The 18,226-nt window shown below is 38.9% G+C and overlaps 1 protein-coding gene across 5 annotated transcripts in view; it reads left to right on the top strand.

Moving 5' to 3' along the window:
* The window catches only part of MRPS27 (mitochondrial ribosomal protein S27), a 111,828-nt gene that overhangs the window by 30,151 nt on the left and 63,451 nt on the right, over positions 1–18,226 (top strand). For 4 of the 5 annotated variants that reach the window (XM_029217492.1, XM_029217489.1, XM_029217490.1 and 1 more), the window contains 2 exons: positions 2,229–2,299; positions 4,350–4,408. In XM_029217492.1, the coding sequence (XP_029073325.1) occupies positions 2,229–2,299; positions 4,350–4,408 (130 nt within the window). Of the gene's footprint in view, positions 1–1,477; positions 1,567–2,228; positions 2,300–4,349; positions 4,409–18,226 lie in introns of all 5 variants that reach the window. The other variant, XM_029217491.1, reaches the window with a different exon arrangement.

Here is an 18,226-nt window from a genome sequence, read left to right as displayed (position 1 = left end):
AAAAAAACTTGGAACTGCAGTTAGAGTTGACCCATGAACAATATGGATTTGAACTTTGTGGGTCCACTTATATGTGGATTTTTTTCCACACAGCACTACATGATGCAGTTGGTTGAATCCGCGGATGCGGAGAGCCAGCTGTGGAACTTGAGCATCTGTGGATTTTGGTATCCACAGTGGGTCCTGGAACCAATCCCATGTGGACACCAAGAGATAACTGCACTTCTTTTTCCTTCCTCCCTCTCTTTCTCCCCTCTCTCTCTCCCTCCCTTGCTTTATTCCTTTTATTTATTTCTTTAGATATTTATTGAGTGCCTTTTATAGAACTTTTCTAGGAACTGAGACTATATCAGTGAATTAAGTCCTTGCTTTCATGGTTTTTACTTCTAAGTGTAAAAGAGAAAAAACAAAAAGCCAAACACAGACCGGCGTATATAGGCATTTATAGATCATAGAAAATATTTTGGATTTTATTCCAAGTGTGATAGGTAGCTATTGGCTGGTTGAGAAAAGAAAATGACAGGATCTGATTTATTTATATATATATATTTGTATTTCAGATCTAGAGTGTATATGATTTGCTGACATATGGTTACAGAAAGTGAGAAAGAATGGGATCAGGGATGACACCTTAGTTTTTGGCCTGAGTAAGCCAGTTAACGTAGGGGCCATTTACTGAGATGGGAAAGGTTTGGAGAAAAGCAGGTTTGGAGTGGAAGGTTGGAGAATTAAGAGGACATGTAATGTTAAGAGACCTATTAGACACCCACATAGAGATGTCACCCATGTAGTTGGAAATACAAGTTTGGAGTCACAAGAAGTCAGGGTAGGCATATATGTGTGGAGTCAGTAGTCTGTAGATGATGATTAAAGCTATGGGAGGGAGAGAATGAGATACCCAGAGACCGAGCAGATGGTGCAGTCGACGTGCCCTAAGTCTGAGGAGCAGACTCTTCACCATCTACTCTCAGACTTAGGGCACGTCAACATCAAGAAGTCAAGAAGAGGAGATCCTACAAAGGAACCCAAGAAAGAGAGAAAAGAGCATTTCATGAAGAACGGAATGCTCAACTATATTAATTGTTAGTGAGAGGTGAGGTAAGATGAGGATGAAGAATTAACTACTGGATTTAACAAAGTAGAGGTGGTCTTTGGTGTCAGTAGAGTGATGGAAACCAAAATGTGATTTGAGTCAGTTCAAGGGAGGATGGAACTAAGGAAGTGGTGACAGTTGTATTGGGGATGACTCTGTTGTGGAGTCTCGCTGCTGATGGGAGCAGAGCAAAGGAGAAGTAGCTGGAGAGCGATAGGAGGTCAAAGGAAATTTTTGTCATTTTTGTTTTTTGTTTGTTTAATAAAGTTCATCCTTTGTTTAAAAAAAATAGGAGGCAGGGTATATGGATACAGATGCTGGTCGCCTGGTAGACCTGATGGTAAGAGGATAAAGTTCCCATGATTGCTTCTGTTTTATGCTTAGGGAAATAAGACACAAAATCATGAGCTGAGAGTGACAGTGAGCGGAGAAGGGGAAAGACACACGTTTTAAGTTCTAGAAGCAATGAGAAGGTATGAAATAATTATTTTGAAGAGTATGTTGCCTGTTATTCCAGGTCTTTTTAGACTCTGAGATGGCAGTGTCATCTCAGGAATACCAAGTATTTGTATGGATGTTCTGGTAAAAGGAATCAGAATAGGAATATTTCAGGCTGAAAATCATTAATTATAAGCAGAATGCCTGGCCCCTGTGATTCGTTCAGGGAATGTATAAAAGTAATTTAATAAGTTCCAACTTAAAACATTTTTGAACAGCTAATATATTTACCTGGTTCAAAATGCAAAAGGAATAAATGTGTAAGCAATGAAGAGTTTCCTTTTCTTGCCCCCCTACCATCTTAGCCCTCCTTTGCCTGGAGTCTGTCAATAATAACACTTTCTTGTATCTCCTTCCAGAGGTATTTTACTGATCCATTTTTTTAAAGCTAAATCTATGCTAGGACTTTAAAAATAATCCTTTCTTCAATCAAGTAAATACTTAAAAAATTATACTAATATTTCTCTATCCTCTTTAATTTATATAAAAATAATTTCAAAAAAGAGCAAGAAAGAGCATCTGTTTTAATACTGACTTCATAATGTTGACAGCCATCTGGCAGGAGTTGTATCTGTTAGATTTTTCTTAAGAAATATGTATATTTAACAAGGTTCTTTTTTCTTCTTTGTCTTCACAGCTGATCTGGCATCTTTAATGGATAAAACATATGAGAGAAAGCTTCCTGTTAGTTCTTTAACAATATCACGGGTAAGAAAACTTAAATATAAAGAAAGAGAAAGAAGGCAAGAAAGCCACTTTATATATATGAGGCTCTGTAAATAAAGACTACCTTTCATAGGATATATTTTCCCAGAGTATGGTATGTTTTTGTAGTTGCTAATAGATATTTTATGATGAAGTAGCAAATTTCTTTGACTAAAATAAAAGGTAATAAATTTATCAGACTCCAGTGTCAGTGATTACTGTTGTGTATCTGGTTTATTTTAATTTTTCCAGGATTTGGTATCATGATTTTTTTTTAAGTTGATATACCCTTCAAAGTGATAGTATTTACTTGTTAATATTGGAAGTGATTTTGGTAGTTGAGAAAGTCTATAAAAGAATGGATATTAATGTTAATGTTAAACTGCTACAGAGCAATGGATGGGAGAATAATATTAGGCTAGGAGTCAGGAATTGGACTTGAGAGTAACCATTACTGATCACCTTCTATGCCAGCTGTTGTACTAGTTTCTTAACTTACATTATCTTGCTCTTCTCATAGCGGCCGTATGAGGTAAGCATTGTTATCTCCATTTTGCATGTAAGACTCAGAATGCTTGATGACTTTCCCAAGTTCACACAGTTCATAGGTGGAAAAATTGGGCTTCAAACCCAGATCTCTGTGACATTGAAGTTCTTTTCTGTTGCCTCCCTTAAATAGATCTTATCTTGTCTTAATGAATTTGCTTTATGACATTGGTCAAGTGGGCCCCTCTCAGTTTCCTCATATTCAGTATGGGGACAGTAGTATTTTCCTCATAGGGCTGATGTGACGCTAAATTGAGATCTTAGATGTGAAAACTCTTTGTAGAAATTAATGGCACCATAAAATTCAAGGGACTTAAATCTAGGAGAAGAAAAGTAGAGAAACCATCATCCTTTTTAGTCTGAGTCCTTTCTTTCTGCTCCTTGATATTTTCCTTTTAGTAGGGGAACCATTTAGCTAGGTTATAACCTAAATTTTATAGACTTATCATTTTCATATTGGAGGGGAACTGAAAGACCACTGGTTCATCCCTTACATGATGTATAAAATCTCTGTATGCCATAATGCCTGGTGTTTGTTTAGGTAGCACTTCAGAGTTTAAAGAGCTTTCATGTACACTTGCTCGTTGGAGCCTCGTCCTCTTCAGTGCAGGTGCCTTTATTCTGTTTATGCAGATGGAGCAACTAAGTTCCAGAGGGGCTGTGCCGTCTGTTTATGCCACACAGCATGCAGTCAGGAGAGCTAGTTCTCAACTTCAGGTCCTGTGTTGGAACCATATTTTATCTGCCCCTTAATGAGATTTCTAAATCAAGTCCATAAGTCCTAAAAAGGGGGATATCCATTAAGTCTCCCCCTCTTTACTTTTCTCTCCTTCTTCCCGAGGTTTTAATTATATTCACTACATCCATTATCTCCTACTTCACCCTTTTTGCCTCTGAGTCTTTACTTTAGAGTAGAATTCCTCCTTAGAAGAGTCTTTTCTGTTTGTTTCTCTGGTTTAGAGTTGAGCACACTGAAGGAGTTTGTGGTTCGAGGGGAGACTTTGCTGGTAGAAGAATCACAGGTTGACTGGTCTGTAGCAGAACCAAATCAGATAGGAAAAATGGTTATAAGGCTGAGTTCTCTAAATTTAGACTTTTCCTCTCTTGGGCCATGTTTTTTCAGCCATTAGAGTCTTCATCCTTTCAACTATGTGTTCCCATGTATTTGGAGTTTGGAACATAGAGAAAATATCAGGGTTTAAAGTTAATGGGAAATACCAGTGACTAATTATAAATATACTAAGAGGAGCTCTCTCTTGTTCTGAGCAAGGTTAACGTTTAGTTTTTAAACAGTTTTTCTAACCAAGGTTGTTCTACATATAGAAAAAGAGAGGCCATTGTAGATTATTTGTTGGCATTAACATAGAGTGGTTTTGAGGATGGAGCCACACTACATGAACACTGTTCTAATAAAATGCGTGTTTTATTTTTAAGGTCAGTGTGTGACTTAGGCTCAATATATGGCATAATTTATATTCAACCAAAGGTTTCTTTTTTTGTCTTTTAGTTTGTGGACAACATTTCATCTCGAGAAGAGATAGACCATGCAGAGTATTACCTGTACAAGTAAGTTTTCCATTTCATTTGACTATATATTCTCTTGTTTCACATCCTTTTTTAACACAAAAGGTGGTAAGTACTGTATATAATGTTCAGCTCCTTGCTTTTTTTTTTTTTTTTTTTTTTTTTTTTTTTTTTTACGGTATGCGGGCCTCTCACTGTTGTGGCCTCTCCCGATGCGGAGCGCAGGCTCAGCGGCCATGGCTCACAGGCCCAGCCGCTCCGCGGCATGTGGGATCTTCCCGGACCGGGGCACGAAGCCGTGCCCCTGCATCGGCAGGCGGACTCTCAACCACTGCGCCACCAGGGAAGCCCCCAACTCCTTGCTTTTTAAGTTTGTGCTTTGGAGATCTTTCCATATCAGTGTATAGAGAGATTAGACATTTTTTATAACTGTCACATTCCATACTATGAATGTATTAGTTAAACCAGTTCCCTATTGTAGGGCCTTTAGGTTGTTTGTGCTCTTTTTGTATGATGCACAATGCAATAATTAATACTCTTTTACATAGGTAATTTTGCACATAGTTCTCATAAGTATGTATATTTAAAACATATGTAAATGTAATAATACACATGTATATATATATACATATTTAATTTCAATAGCTGTTGCCAAATCGCTTTCCATTGGGAAATTTACATTCCCACCAGCAGTGTATGAAAGAGGCCTGTTTCTACAGCTTGGCCAACAGAGGTATTTTCACACTTCTGGATTTTTGTTAGTCTGATAGGAGAAAAAAATATATGTCTGTTTATCTTTTTCCTCCCTTTTTTATTTAGGTGGAAATGCACTCTTTAAGTACTACTCAGCTCCTATTTTCAATTAACACTTTTCCTACATTATTACCTTTACTTCATTCTTTCTCACAACTGGGAACAATCCCACTGACCTACAGCTACACTCTCCGCTGTGTACAAAGAAGTATGTTCAGTACAGCACCGTCTATAGCAGTAAAAACTGGAATAACCTAAAGTTCATTAAATAAAGGATTGATCAAATAAATTATGATTTATTCTTATAGTTGACTTTTCATCTATCAAATACCTGTCAAAATGATACCTTACAACTAACTTTTTTTTTTTTACAACTAACTTTTTATTGTGATTCATTATTGTGATTTTAAAAATCAGATTTATGATTTGTTCCAATTCCTAGGCTGCAAAAAAAGACTCAGGCTGAAATTAAAAATGTTTCCAGTAAACATTGTATTAGAATTTCCCATTCGATCTTTGGTTTTTTGAAAAATATTTATTTATTTATTTAGTTGCAGCAGGTGAGCTCCTTAGTTGCGGCTGGTGGACTCCTTAATTGCGGCTTGCCAGCTCCTTAGCTGCTGCAGGCAGGCTCTTTAGTTGTGATTCACCAGCTCCTTAGCTGCGGCATGCGAACTCTTAGTTGCGGCAAGCATGTGGGATCTAGTTCCCTGACGAGGGATCGAAACCGGGCCCCCTGCCCTGGGAGCGTGGAGTCTTATCCACTGCGCCACTAGGGAAGTCCCTTAACTTTGTTTTGATCAAGAGAGTTTTCAGTTATTTACATCTGGGTATATTTTTTTTAAAGCTTTCTTTATATTAGGGAAAACATATCCAATTTTCTTGCATGTGATATTGCAAACTAGTAATAAGGCTTCTTTTTTTTCTTCCTGAATTGGGTAGATTCTACCACTGTTTTGGTGCTTTCTGTTTAAATACAAATCTCAAGTAGATAAGATTCCAAACCTTAAAAAAAAAATTATTTTAAACCTAAGATTGTCTTTAACAGTGTCTGAAGTTTAAATTCTAGGTGCTGAAATCATAATTGCAGGTGCCCTCCTACCCTTCATTAAGATAAACATAAATGGATTCCTTGATGGGAGCAAGCCCTGCCTTCCTTTAGTGGTTCTTTGGCACTGTAAGGCTCCTTTGGTAGTTATTTTTGCCAGTGGTGAAAGGTATATTTGGGCTGGCACCTTTGTTTGCTTTGTTCATGGGAAAAAGCAGAAAATCGTTCCGATTTATAAATAGGAACTATTTTTTAGAATTCCATCCTGTAGGACACAGTGCTATAGTCTTAGAAGAAATATGTCCCAAATTTACTTGTAGCTCTGTAGCATATAGTTGATTTCAGCAATTCAATATTCAGCATGTATTTACTGAGCACCCATTGTGTGCCCAGAATTTGTCCAAGGTGCTGGGCATATAGTGGTGAATAAGTTAGACACTCTCCCTGTCTTCACGCATTGAAGTTTAACTGAGAAATTTTAAGTCCTACAGAAAGACATTCTGTGATTAATTCTTCATATCATGTCTAGTTCTGTGAGGCCTGGAGTCTTATTGAAAGCTTCATAAAATCTCCCTGTTTTTATATAGGTCATATAGAAGACTCTTGTCCATCTTAAATCTGAGGCGTTGTTTAATTTGACATTCCCCATCCTTTGCTTAATCAAAACTAGTGTTCTAACCATGACTTATCACTGTTTTATTTCCGTTTTTCTCCTCCCATTGCCAAGAAAATTAGCTCTCTTTTTCTGAGATTTTTTTTTTTTTAAGAAAGAAATGTTTTTATGACTTCATGAGATTACTGTTGTATGTGTGTGAGACCAAATACAGCACAGTAAAGCTGCATCAGGTGTAGATGATGGAGGCTGGCCGGTATTCGTTCATCAGCTAAGCATCAACTCCTGCTTTCCAGCCTTAGAGGATATACAAAACATAGTAATGCCTTAGCAGAATTGCAGGTTAAGTTATGAACTCTTGGGGTTTCCCTGCTTTAATTGAAATCAAGAATGTTAATCCTGAGGACACCGAGGGCCTCTGGGATTTCCACCAGTTAGGTCTTCAGCGTTCATGGTTGCAATGCCTAACATTTCCACATGGGATGACTTTAGACATCTCGGGGTAAACTTACAATCACAGGTGTAAGATATGGAAATATAGGAGCAATTCATTAATCTTGCAACTAATAGCTTCTTGCTGGCCTGCCTGGAGAATTTCTCATTCCCCAGGCAGTACTGTCTTTGAGGGGAAGGCCCATAACAGGACTTTGGCTGCCACCTCTGTCAGTGGCACAAACCTTTCCCTGCCTCAGTCTGTAGAGACCAGGCTCTGCAAGCAGAATGTAATCGCCGCATCCTCTCATCTTCTAGTGATCAGATCTCCCCAGTGATTATGTAAAGGCTGTTAGAGCTGAAGAAGTTTGGAAACCTGGGGTGATCAGTGGAGAGCTAGTTGAGCACCTGCCGTTGAGTCAGGTGAACAAGTAAGCAGTTCAGGGTGCTTCTGGCACATGCCAGTGTGTTATCCTCCTCTCATTCCAGGAAAGGCTCTCAGCCTTTGAATCTCCTGAAGTACACAGGTTTAAAAGTTTGGGGGCATCAACATTAAAGAGTCCCAGGGATGTTTTAAGGAGAGTTAAAGAGAGGCTGCTATTTAGATAGCAGGAGGGAGAACAAATGCTCAACCATGCTTCTTTGGGCTCTGGGCTCCTCTCTGGGGGCCCACAACCTTTTGATCAACTTCTGCCCTGCTACTTACAAATAAAAAATGGAAACACCAAGGAAAGGGAAATGATGCTTTAAACAAAAGAATAATGTGAACTAAAGATGATTAAGTCACTTAATACCAGGAACGATATAGGTTGACAGTAAAGAAATTTTTTAAAAAAACCTGATAATACTCTACAACAAACCAAGAGTAAAAGTGATTACAACAGTAAAAAGGCTAAATTGAAGTAAAATAAACAAAATATGAAAGCTAAGAAATAAGAGAGCAAAGCCTGCTAAGAACTGTTGGGCTGTAACAAAATAAAACATGATTAAAATAAGAGAATAAAAGAAACAAATAAAAAATAAATAAAGCAAGATAAGAAGGACGTGAGCCAGGGACTTCATAAACTGTGTATAGATATGGCTGGGAGGTTAGGAAAATAGGCACAGGCATGCTCTTGCAGGGATACTCTCAGCAGGCTGAATAATAAATCACTTTATGAGTGGTTTGCAAACTGTCTTCCAAGAAGCCCTCGAGCTGGTTCCTCACAGGGGCCTCCGGTGCATGGCTTGGGGAGGAATACGATGTGAGGGAGAGGCCAGACAGTCCTGCCACCAGCCCTCTGCTTCTGCTTCAGCCAGAAAAGCTGTGCTTCCAGCTTCTTTATATATCAGGGTGGTGGAGAGAATTCAGGGGATTCTGTGAACTTAGATGAGAATAAAATTACATTTTTATTTTCACTCACCTCTCAGTATTTAGCATTGCCTTCAATTGTGAATATAGGCAACAGATCACAGTACTGTTAGCAGCATCTGTGTCTTTCTCACCAATAAAAATCATTGATTTTTTTTATATCTCATTATATTTGTTGCAGCTATCTTGACAAATTATGCTCATCACTGCTTAGAAATTGCATTTATAATTAAACTACGGCTGGCTAGTTTTGTTTCATACATTAATGGAGAAGCACATGTGACCATATCTCAAGGATTTTTTGATGTTTTGATAATTCTATTTCACTATAATTGGTCTCCTTTGTTATCCTGTGCATTTAAAACATTATTCGAGAAGGTGCCATCAGACTGCCCGCGAGTTCATGCCACAAAAAAATGTTATAAACCTCACTGTAAAGGCCTTTTGCTTAGGCTTATTCCTGCTTCTTACCCCAGGCTTTTTGAAGTTTTCTAGTTCTTTGTTTTTCTTCTTACAAAGAAGGCTTTCTTTTATTTTAGATTAGACCTTATAGAGTAAGACAGGCATATGGTTGATATGTGTTCTGTTATCCAAATGAGAACTTAGATACAGCCAGTCTCTTGTCTCCCTACTGGAGCAGGAAGAGGTTTGGTGAAAAGTGAAATTTGGACAGGCCCTGAGATGCTGTCCATCAGGAGACTAGCGCTGGGAGGGTGTTGGGTGGGAACACCGCTGCTCGATTTTGGTATCATCACCCCCCTCCGCACTCCAGCCCCGGGTTGGCAAGGGGAGAAGCCACGGTGTTCCCCCTGCAGTAGCAGCAGAGGTTTGGTGGCACAGAAGATAAAGGTAAGAGCACAGCACAGCTAATGGCAGCTAAGAGGAAGAGGCTGCTCAGTGATTGGTGAGCATGAGAAGTTGACAGCTGATTCATGCTTAACATTTGTTAAAAAGAGTTTTATACGTCCCACTTTAGTTTTAAAAGGAATAGAGCAACCAATTTTTTTTTTCCTTGCCAAAGGATTGATTTCTGCTTCTTACCCACATGCCCTCTCATTGGCTTTTGAAGAAAAAAGATTTCTTACCTTTGCCTTACTATCAATTTATAGTGTTGCTAAGAATCCAGTTTGCATCTTGATTTTACTGACACAGAGACTAAGGCATGGAGATTAACTGAGCAGACCCAACATAGAGTGTGTGTGTAAGCCACTGCCTGTCCTGCGCTGAGAAAGGAAGTCATGAGGGTGAATGTGAACAGTGGAACAGTACTAGAAAGACCAAGACAGTGCTTTCCCAGTGCAAGGTATTACCGATAAGGATTTCAGATGGGGCTACAATTTATTTTTAAGAAAATTGAGGCAGAAGGAATTCCATGGAAAGTACAGTCTAGAGTGTGGTAAAGCAGGAGGAAATTAAAGTTAAGGGATAATGGGGCTTCCCTGGTGGCGCAATGAGAGTCCGTCTGCCGATGCAGGGGATGCGGGTTCGTGCCCCGGTCCGGGAGGATCCCACATGCCGCGAAGTGGCTGGGCCCGTGAGCCATGGCCGCTGGGCCTGCGCGTCCGGAGCCTGTGCTCCGCAACGGGAGAGGCCGCGACAGTGAGAGGCCCGCGTACTGCAAAAAAAAAAAAGAAAAAAATAATAAATTAAATTCAATTAAATTAAGGGATAAGAGGAAATCCCTTATATTTCTCATAGTCTGTGGGTTGTTGTTGTTTGTATCCTAAGAACCATGATCTTAGCTTTTTCTCCATAATAGATCTCTTTTTGTGATCTGTCCGCTTGAGGTCAATGTTATTGTATAGTGAGTTTATCTAGAATTTTCATTTATTAGTTTTTGGAGAGCGTGTCTTTTCTGGACCACCTAGTCAGTAGTTCTGAGCTCAGGACTCTGCAGATTGATGTGTGCTGCCCACATGCAGACACGTGAGCCCTGAGGCAGGCTCTGTGTCTCCCTTTCAGGAGATAAAACTGCATGTCATCAGTGAAATTGTGGCATGAGTAAAAGCTGTTATTTTCATGGTTTATAACAAGCTTTAACAGTGGCTGTATTAGTATTTGATTACTGCATTAATAGAATGCAAACCCAAGCCATAAAAATTCCTTCTTCACTGAGGATGTTTGCAAATTGCATTTTTAAAGGCTTATTTAGACTTTCAAATAACTTTGGGACCGTGGCAGTTAAGAGTTGCATGAAATTAAACTTTCCTTTTACTGTTAGAGCGTCAGTAATTTGAACTGATAATTTAATCTGCAACCTAAATGGTCATTCCTAAGGATAAGTGATAGACATTTTTAATGTCTATATAACATATTCTCTCTATTTTAAGAATATACATTCTTTAAAAGGTAGCCTTTTGGTTGTTAGCAAAAATGTGGGGAACGCTGAATTACTTGTCACACAATAAGAAAAAATTGTTGCAGAGCTCCATGAGAAGGTCTGTTTTTCTCGGAATACAGCTCTCTGTGTTGCCATGGAGAGTGGCGTGCCACCCACTAATGAGAGGAAGTTAAGGATGTGTGGCAGGCTGTGTGTTGCCAACAGAGTCATCCACACTGTACCTTGGCCTCAGGCATCTTTCATCCGTGGTTTAACCGACCTGGCAGATACCAAGTGTCCCTGGTTGGAGACGGATGGTGGGTCAGGAACAGCTGGGGCGAGGCAGATGGCAGCCTGCACGTCTCCAGGTCCCGGGTTGGCAGCCAGCCTTAAAAAGGAAGGACCAAAATAGCTTCATTTTTCAATAAGCAAAAATAACCACATGGTTCCTTAGAAGGTGAGTGCATTACCCCAGGCCTATGTTATAAGAATCCATTTCTGCCTGTAGGAAGAGGGGCAAGTGGGAGTTTACTAGGAGGGAACACTGTTCATGAGTTTAAGCAGTGATCATTTTTCTTTGAGGGCATAGAGATTGTGTTTTACAGCACTAAAATGAAATTTAAAATTTTTCTGTTAGCATACTGCCAAGCCTCATTATGTTTGAACATTATTAAGGAAAGGGCAAAGAGCCCAAGGGGGGCGGTAAATGAGTCTTAAAGCATTTTTTAGAAAAACACTTTCATACTTTAATATTGCCAAGTGCTTTATTTAGTTCTTATTTGCTAATCCTTACCACAGGCCTGGGAGAGGGGTACTGTTAATGGCTCTGCATGAGAGGATAGCAGATTGTCACGAACATCGTCCACGCCTTGCCAAAGACCCATGGAGCCTCCACTCCTGACTTTGCACTTCTCTCCCGCTGGTCTTGTTATTTCAACCTGGAGCCTGGTCATAGGAGGAGTGTAGGGGTAACATTCAAGGGTGTTTTCTTGGCTATGGTTCTAACATTCCACCCAACTTGCCCAGAGTGATCTCACACCTTAGATGCTCTCGTATTCCTCTGGCATAATGAATGGGTCCCTGAAGGCCCTTATCCTCGGAGGCCAAAGCAGTTCATGCTGCTACAGACATCTATTTATAAGTCTTTGTAGAGGCGTAAGCTTTCATTTCTTTGGGGTAAATATCTAGCAGTGGAATGGCTGGAACATATAGTAGGTATACATTCCAGAGTGGTTATACTCACTGTGGTTTTAATTTGTATTTGCCTAATAATTAATGATGTTGAGCATCTTTTCATGTGCTTATTTTCCAGGCATATAACTCCTTGGTAAAGTATCTGTTTAAATCTTCTGCCCTTTTTTCTTTTATTGAGTTGCTTGTTTTCTTATTATTGAGTTTTGAGAACTTTTTCTCTCGTAATCTTCTTTATCTTTTTATTCACGTAACAGTGTTTTTCAAAGAGCAGTTTTTATTTTTGATGGAAGTCCAGTTTGTTAATTTTTTCTTTTATGAATCATGCCTTTGGTGTCAACTGAGAAATCTTTGTTTAACCCGACACCACAAAGATTTTTCTCCTATGTTTTGTTTCAGAAGTTTTATAGTTTTAGGTTTCACAGTTAGGTCTGTGATCCATTTTAAGTTATTTTTTTTAATATGGTATGAGGTAAGGGTCCAAGTTAAATTTCTGGTGTTAAGAATACCTAGTCGTATCAGCACCATTTGTTGAAAAGACTTTTCTTTCTGCACTGAATTACCTTTGAATCTTTGTTGAAAACCAGTTGTTTATAGACAAGTGAGTCTCTTTCTGAACTGTTTTGTTCCATTGATCTCTGTTCCATTGCCTCTCTTGATGCCAGTACTACACTATCTTTATGGCTGTAGTTTTATAATAAATCTTAAAATTAGGTAGTGTGAGTCTTCCAACTTTGTTGTTCTTTTCCAAAGTCGTTTTACCTAGTCTGGGTCCTTTGCGTTCCATATCAATTTTAGAATCACTTTGTGTGTATGTACACACATACGTGCATACATATATTATTAATAATAGAGAAAGTAGGAGCAAGATCAATTCCAGAAATATGTATTGAGTATCTAGTATATATTTAGAAATAAGATGGTAAGAAGGATCTTATAGGATATGAAGGGATATTGATTATTTGAAAGTCAGTAATCATTCTTTTTCCATTGAAGACAAATTTAAACTGTCCTGACAGAATTTCAGATTCAAGTCTGTAAGACAAATGATTCTCAGTTCTGTGTAAAAGGGAATTTCCAAAGCCAATAGAAGGTTTAAGAGAAGTATTTTTTAATTTACCAGAACTGTGGTGTGTTCAAAGGAAGGATATGAATCACTACAATCAAAAAGATTATAGGGCTTCCCTGGTGGCGCAGTGGTTGAGAGTCAGCCTGCCGATGCAGGGGACATGGGTTCGTGCGCTGGTCCGGGAAGATCCCACATGCCTTGGAGCGGCTGGGCCCGTGAGCCATGGCCGCTGAGCCTGCGCGTCCGGAGCCTGTGCTCCGCAACGGGAGAGGCCACAGGGGTGAGAGGCCCGCGTACCGCAAAAAAAAAAAAAGATTATAAATTGGCTGGGGATAACTAGATATGTGAAACAATTCAACATCAACAGAAATCTTCGATATAATAAATAGGTAAATTGATGATATGTAACAAAATGTGTGTGTCTGAGAAAACATGCTTTGGGCAGGCTGGAAGAGGGGTTGATGTCATGATCAGCAAACATTCATAAAAGAGGCAGAACTTGAGACAGCCTTGAAGATTGGATGAGTAGAAGAAATGGGAGTGAGTGTTCAAGATGCAGCAAGCAGTATGGGGGGGTTAATAGAGTGAGGTGAGATCTGACCTTATGGGGATTGACAGGCCTACCAGGGAGTCGTGGGAAATAAGGTGGGCAGATTATAGAGGGAATAGAAAGCTGGCAGCATCATGCGTTGCTAGTAGATATATATATATATATATATATAGCGGTACAACTTCTGTAGAGAGAACTTTGGCAACATCTATCAAAATTATGAGTGCATATACCCTTTGACCCAATAATTTCACCTCTAGGAACTTCTGACGCACAGCATACATGTGGAATAATATCCATTACAAAAAGATTATGTCCGTCAAGGCCTGCAGATATTAGTTATTAAAAAAAAATTTTTTTAAAGATCCTTAAGATTGTTAGTCATCAGTAGGTTCTTGAGAAATGTATATCATAAACCTGTTACAGGAAGGTTAATAGAGTAAGTTTTGGATTGAAAGAGGTAAGTGTGGGAGGGAAATTTATTATCTATACTTAAGGTGATAAAAGGCCCGTCCTGTGGTGGAAATGAAGAAAGAAATATTTTGCACATAGGAAGGAAAAATCAATCAACAGGATTAGTGACAGGTTGAATATAAAGCTAGAAAACAAGGAAGGTCAAAAATGAACTGAAAATTGAACCTCAGTTAATGAAGCTGGTCTACTTTAATAGAAGTATTGAATTGGAAGCAGATTTAGAAGACAGCAAGGCAGTGTGTTTTTCTTGCCTTTTCATTGTACGTATACATATTTCTAAGTTTGCTGCATCACGTCTTATGCCTACAGACCACATTTGGATTGTTTGAGAGGAACTGGCCACAGAGCTTTGGAGAAAGAACAACTGCCAAAACATACTTACATTAGGGTCTACCTGGTGTCCTGGTACAAGTTGGGAACTTTTAGACTAGGTGATCTCTGAAGCCCTGAAGTCCTGCTAACTTTCAGAATCTGAAATTAAGACCTAGGAAGACTAAGCAATTTCCATGTGACAAGTCCAAGCTCTAGTTGTGGATGAAGGCCTGACTTGAAGTTCAGAGGGTCATCAGCTAGACCAGTGTGTCTCTTTGTGCCAGTTCTTTTTCCTGAGGCAGTCTAGGTAGTAAACCAGCATACTCAGTGATTATTTAAATACCTCCTAACAAAGTGACATGAAATTAATTAAACCTAGAAAAACCTAGCATATACAGAGGTTCACCAGTTAAAAATACATAGTCATGGGGGAAAAAAAAAGAGCCGAAAAGACTCTGAAGGAATCAGGATGGGAGGAAAGAGTCAGGTGACCTGTGTTTTCAGGACCGTTTTAGTTCCCACTTTGATCTGTAAATTGGAACCAGTTAATGAACTATCTGGACATCAGCTTCCTAGACAAGCAGCTGGTCTTGGATGCCCCTCAAGGCACCTTACATATCTGAAATCTGTTTCTCAGTCTCACTGATACAGAAGCTAGACTTTATCACCAGGAGCTTCAGACTTTGAAAGCATGAGGTTCTGGTCTTTGTTTAGTTTCTCACTCAGAGCCTTATTTATTTAAATAGTAGAATTGAAGTTCAGCCACCTTAACCATGAATATCAAAAGAACAACTAGCAGATGTAAAATTAAACAACAGAAAGAATAGGGGATCACTCATTCTCTTCTGGATTTGAGGGGCAGGCTTCTTCATTTACTGTCTTACTTATAAGTACCTTTAGCAAATTTCTTGGTATGAGAGTAGGGTATTCACTCTTGTTTTCCAGGGAACTAATTTCTGTACCATATATATTTGACATTTACCTATGATCTTTATCTGAAAGGCCCACAAAACATATATTTTTGATCCCTTGCATGTACATGGGATTTAGAAGGAGAGGGCTAAAGTTGATCTATTCTAATAGCTGCAGAACCCTTTGCGGATTAAACCTAAAAACTCCAATAGTTCCTATAAAAAGATATATCCCGAGTTGTTTTTTCCACAGTACAGAGTCCTTTGATCCAAAACTCTTTTTACTGGTTATTTTCATAACTGTGAAGTCATAACCATGGTACAAGGAATTATACCTATAGGGCAGAGAGAAAGTATAACTGAATATATTATATTTATTAAAGAGACTTTGGTAGGGTTTTATATTGAGGAGGTTTGATTTGAAGGTAATTAAGAGATCTTTTCAGGAGCTGGTACAATATTTAAGGGAGAGATGAGTAGATAAAAGCTTCAGGAAGAGATTTGTGGGAACAGAGGTTTCAGTTGATTGCATCATGACTTTTGAGGCCAGTGGCAAATAAATTCCTGAGTATTTCCAGATGTCATGGGTCTAGGCAAGAGGACATTTGAGGAGCTAGAAGTATTTGATGTGAATTCTCTTTAGTGGTCTTGGCTGCTGTCATTTCCATGCCAGATTTCCTGTTATGTTTGTTTGTTGCTGTTTTTTTAAACCAGGCAAGAGTTTGTATTTTGAAATCTGTTCTGTTCTTCTTTTTAATATCAGTGCTGATACTAAGGCAAATGTTATCACCAGTTTCATAGCTAATGATGGGCAAGGCTGGGACTTAAAACCAGGTGTTCCAACTCTAGGCCATTACAGTGCATGAACACTGTATTTATTACACACGGACTGTTTCATGGCTCAGTGATGGATGCTGCCAGGAGGGGAACTCAAATCGGTCATTAGTCCCTGTTGATAAAAGCCCAGGCAGAGTTTTGATAGGAAGGACACTGAAATTATTCATTAAAACGAGAACTTTGTGGATCTTGTACGTATAGATTATTATAATCCTCCATTTGCTGACTTAATAGCAGGTGGAAACAGTTAATGTGTATGGGACATTTACACAGTGCTTTTAGACTCCAGCCAAAATGGACTGTTGCTCTCTGAATGTGCCCTGTACTTTACTGTCTTTGCCTCTGTTCTTCCCTCCATTCCCCATCTCCTTCTATAATAAGAGTACAACCCGTCTTTTAAGGCCTGTCCCAAATTCTACTACATCCATAAACTTGCTCTGATTTCATGATTTGATTGTGATTTCTCTGACCCCTTGTATAGATTTTTCTTTTATCTAGTCAGGGGTGCTTATGTAGTTTGTTTTGCCTTTTGACTAATCAAAAATATGTGCTTCTTATTTTTCTTTACTTGAGAAACAGCATAATGTATTAGATAAGAGCATGGCCTCTGGAGCCAATCTGTCTAGATTTGAATACAGCTATCTATTAACTGTATGATTTAGTTACTTATATTCTCTGTCCCTCAGTTTCCTCATCCACAAAATGGGGATTAAAATAGTGCCTGTGATTTAGAATAGGTATATGAGACTTAAAGAAATGAATATATTATAATAAGGTCCTTAGAACAATCTTAGGACAGAGAAGGTTAGTGTTCAGTAAATTTGGCCTTAGTGTTGGTTTTGCTAGATTGTAACATCTTGAAGGACAGGGACTGTTTCTTCCCCATACTTCTCTCCTTAGGAAAAATGTATTTTGACTCCAGTTTACCTTTCTAAGACTAATAGTTCCCATACATTTTCACCACTCCCACCCCGAGGGCATCAAGGTGCAAAGATTATCATGGCTCAGAGATAGGGAGAAATAGATGCTTATGAACACTAGTAGTTAAACACCCAGATGGAAAGGACATCACATTTTTTGGAAAGCTGTCTGACATTAAAAAGGAAGGGCTCAATGTATATACCTTTTTTTTTTTTTAACATCTTTATTGGAGTATAATTGCTTTACAATGGTGCGTTAGTTTCTGCTTTATAACAAAGTGAATCAGCTATACATATACATGTATCCCCATATCTCTTCCCTCTTGCGTCTCCCTCCCTCCCACCCTCCCTATCCCACCCCTCTAGGTGGTCACAAAGCACCGAGCTGATCTCTCAGCTGATCTCCCTGTGCTATGTGGTTGCTTCCCACTAGCTATCGATTTTACATTTGGTAGTGTATATATGTCCATGCCACTCTGTCACTTTTTCCCAGCTTACCCTTCCCCCTCCCCATGTCCTCAAGTCCATTTTCTGGTAGGTCTGCGTCTTTATTCCCGTCCTGCCTCTAGTTTCTTCATAACCTTTTTTTTTTTTTAGATTCCATATGTATGTGTTAGCATACGGTATTTGTTTTTCTCTTTCTGATTTACTTCATTCTGTATGACAGACTCTGTGTCCATCCACCTCACTACAAATAACTCAGTTTCGTTTCTTTTTATGGCTGAGTAATATTCCATTGTATATGTGTGCCACATCTTCTTTATCCATTCATCTGTCGATGGACACTTAGGTTGCCTCCATGTCCTGGCTATTGTAAATAGAGCTGCAGTGAACATTGTGGTACATGACTTTTTGAATTATGGTTTTTCTCAGGGTATATGCCCAGTAGTGGGATTGCTGGTATGGTAGTTCTAGTTTTAGTTTTTTAAGTAACCTCCATACTGTTCTCCATAGTGGCTGTATCAATTTACATTCCCAGCAACAGTGCAGGAGGGTTCCCTTTTCTCTACACCCTCTCCAGCATTTATTGTTTGTAGATTTTTTACTTTTTTTTTTTTTTTTTCTCCCGTTGCAGAGCA

The sequence above is a fragment of the Monodon monoceros genome, unplaced genomic scaffold (assembly GCF_005190385.1).
Source record: "Monodon monoceros isolate NGI ecotype Baffin Bay Population unplaced genomic scaffold, NGI_Narwhal_1 Super_Scaffold_12, whole genome shotgun sequence".
NCBI lineage: Eukaryota > Metazoa > Chordata > Mammalia > Artiodactyla > Monodontidae > Monodon > Monodon monoceros.
The sequence above is the reverse complement of the archived record's forward strand: the minus strand, read 5'-3'. Positions and strand labels throughout refer to the sequence as shown.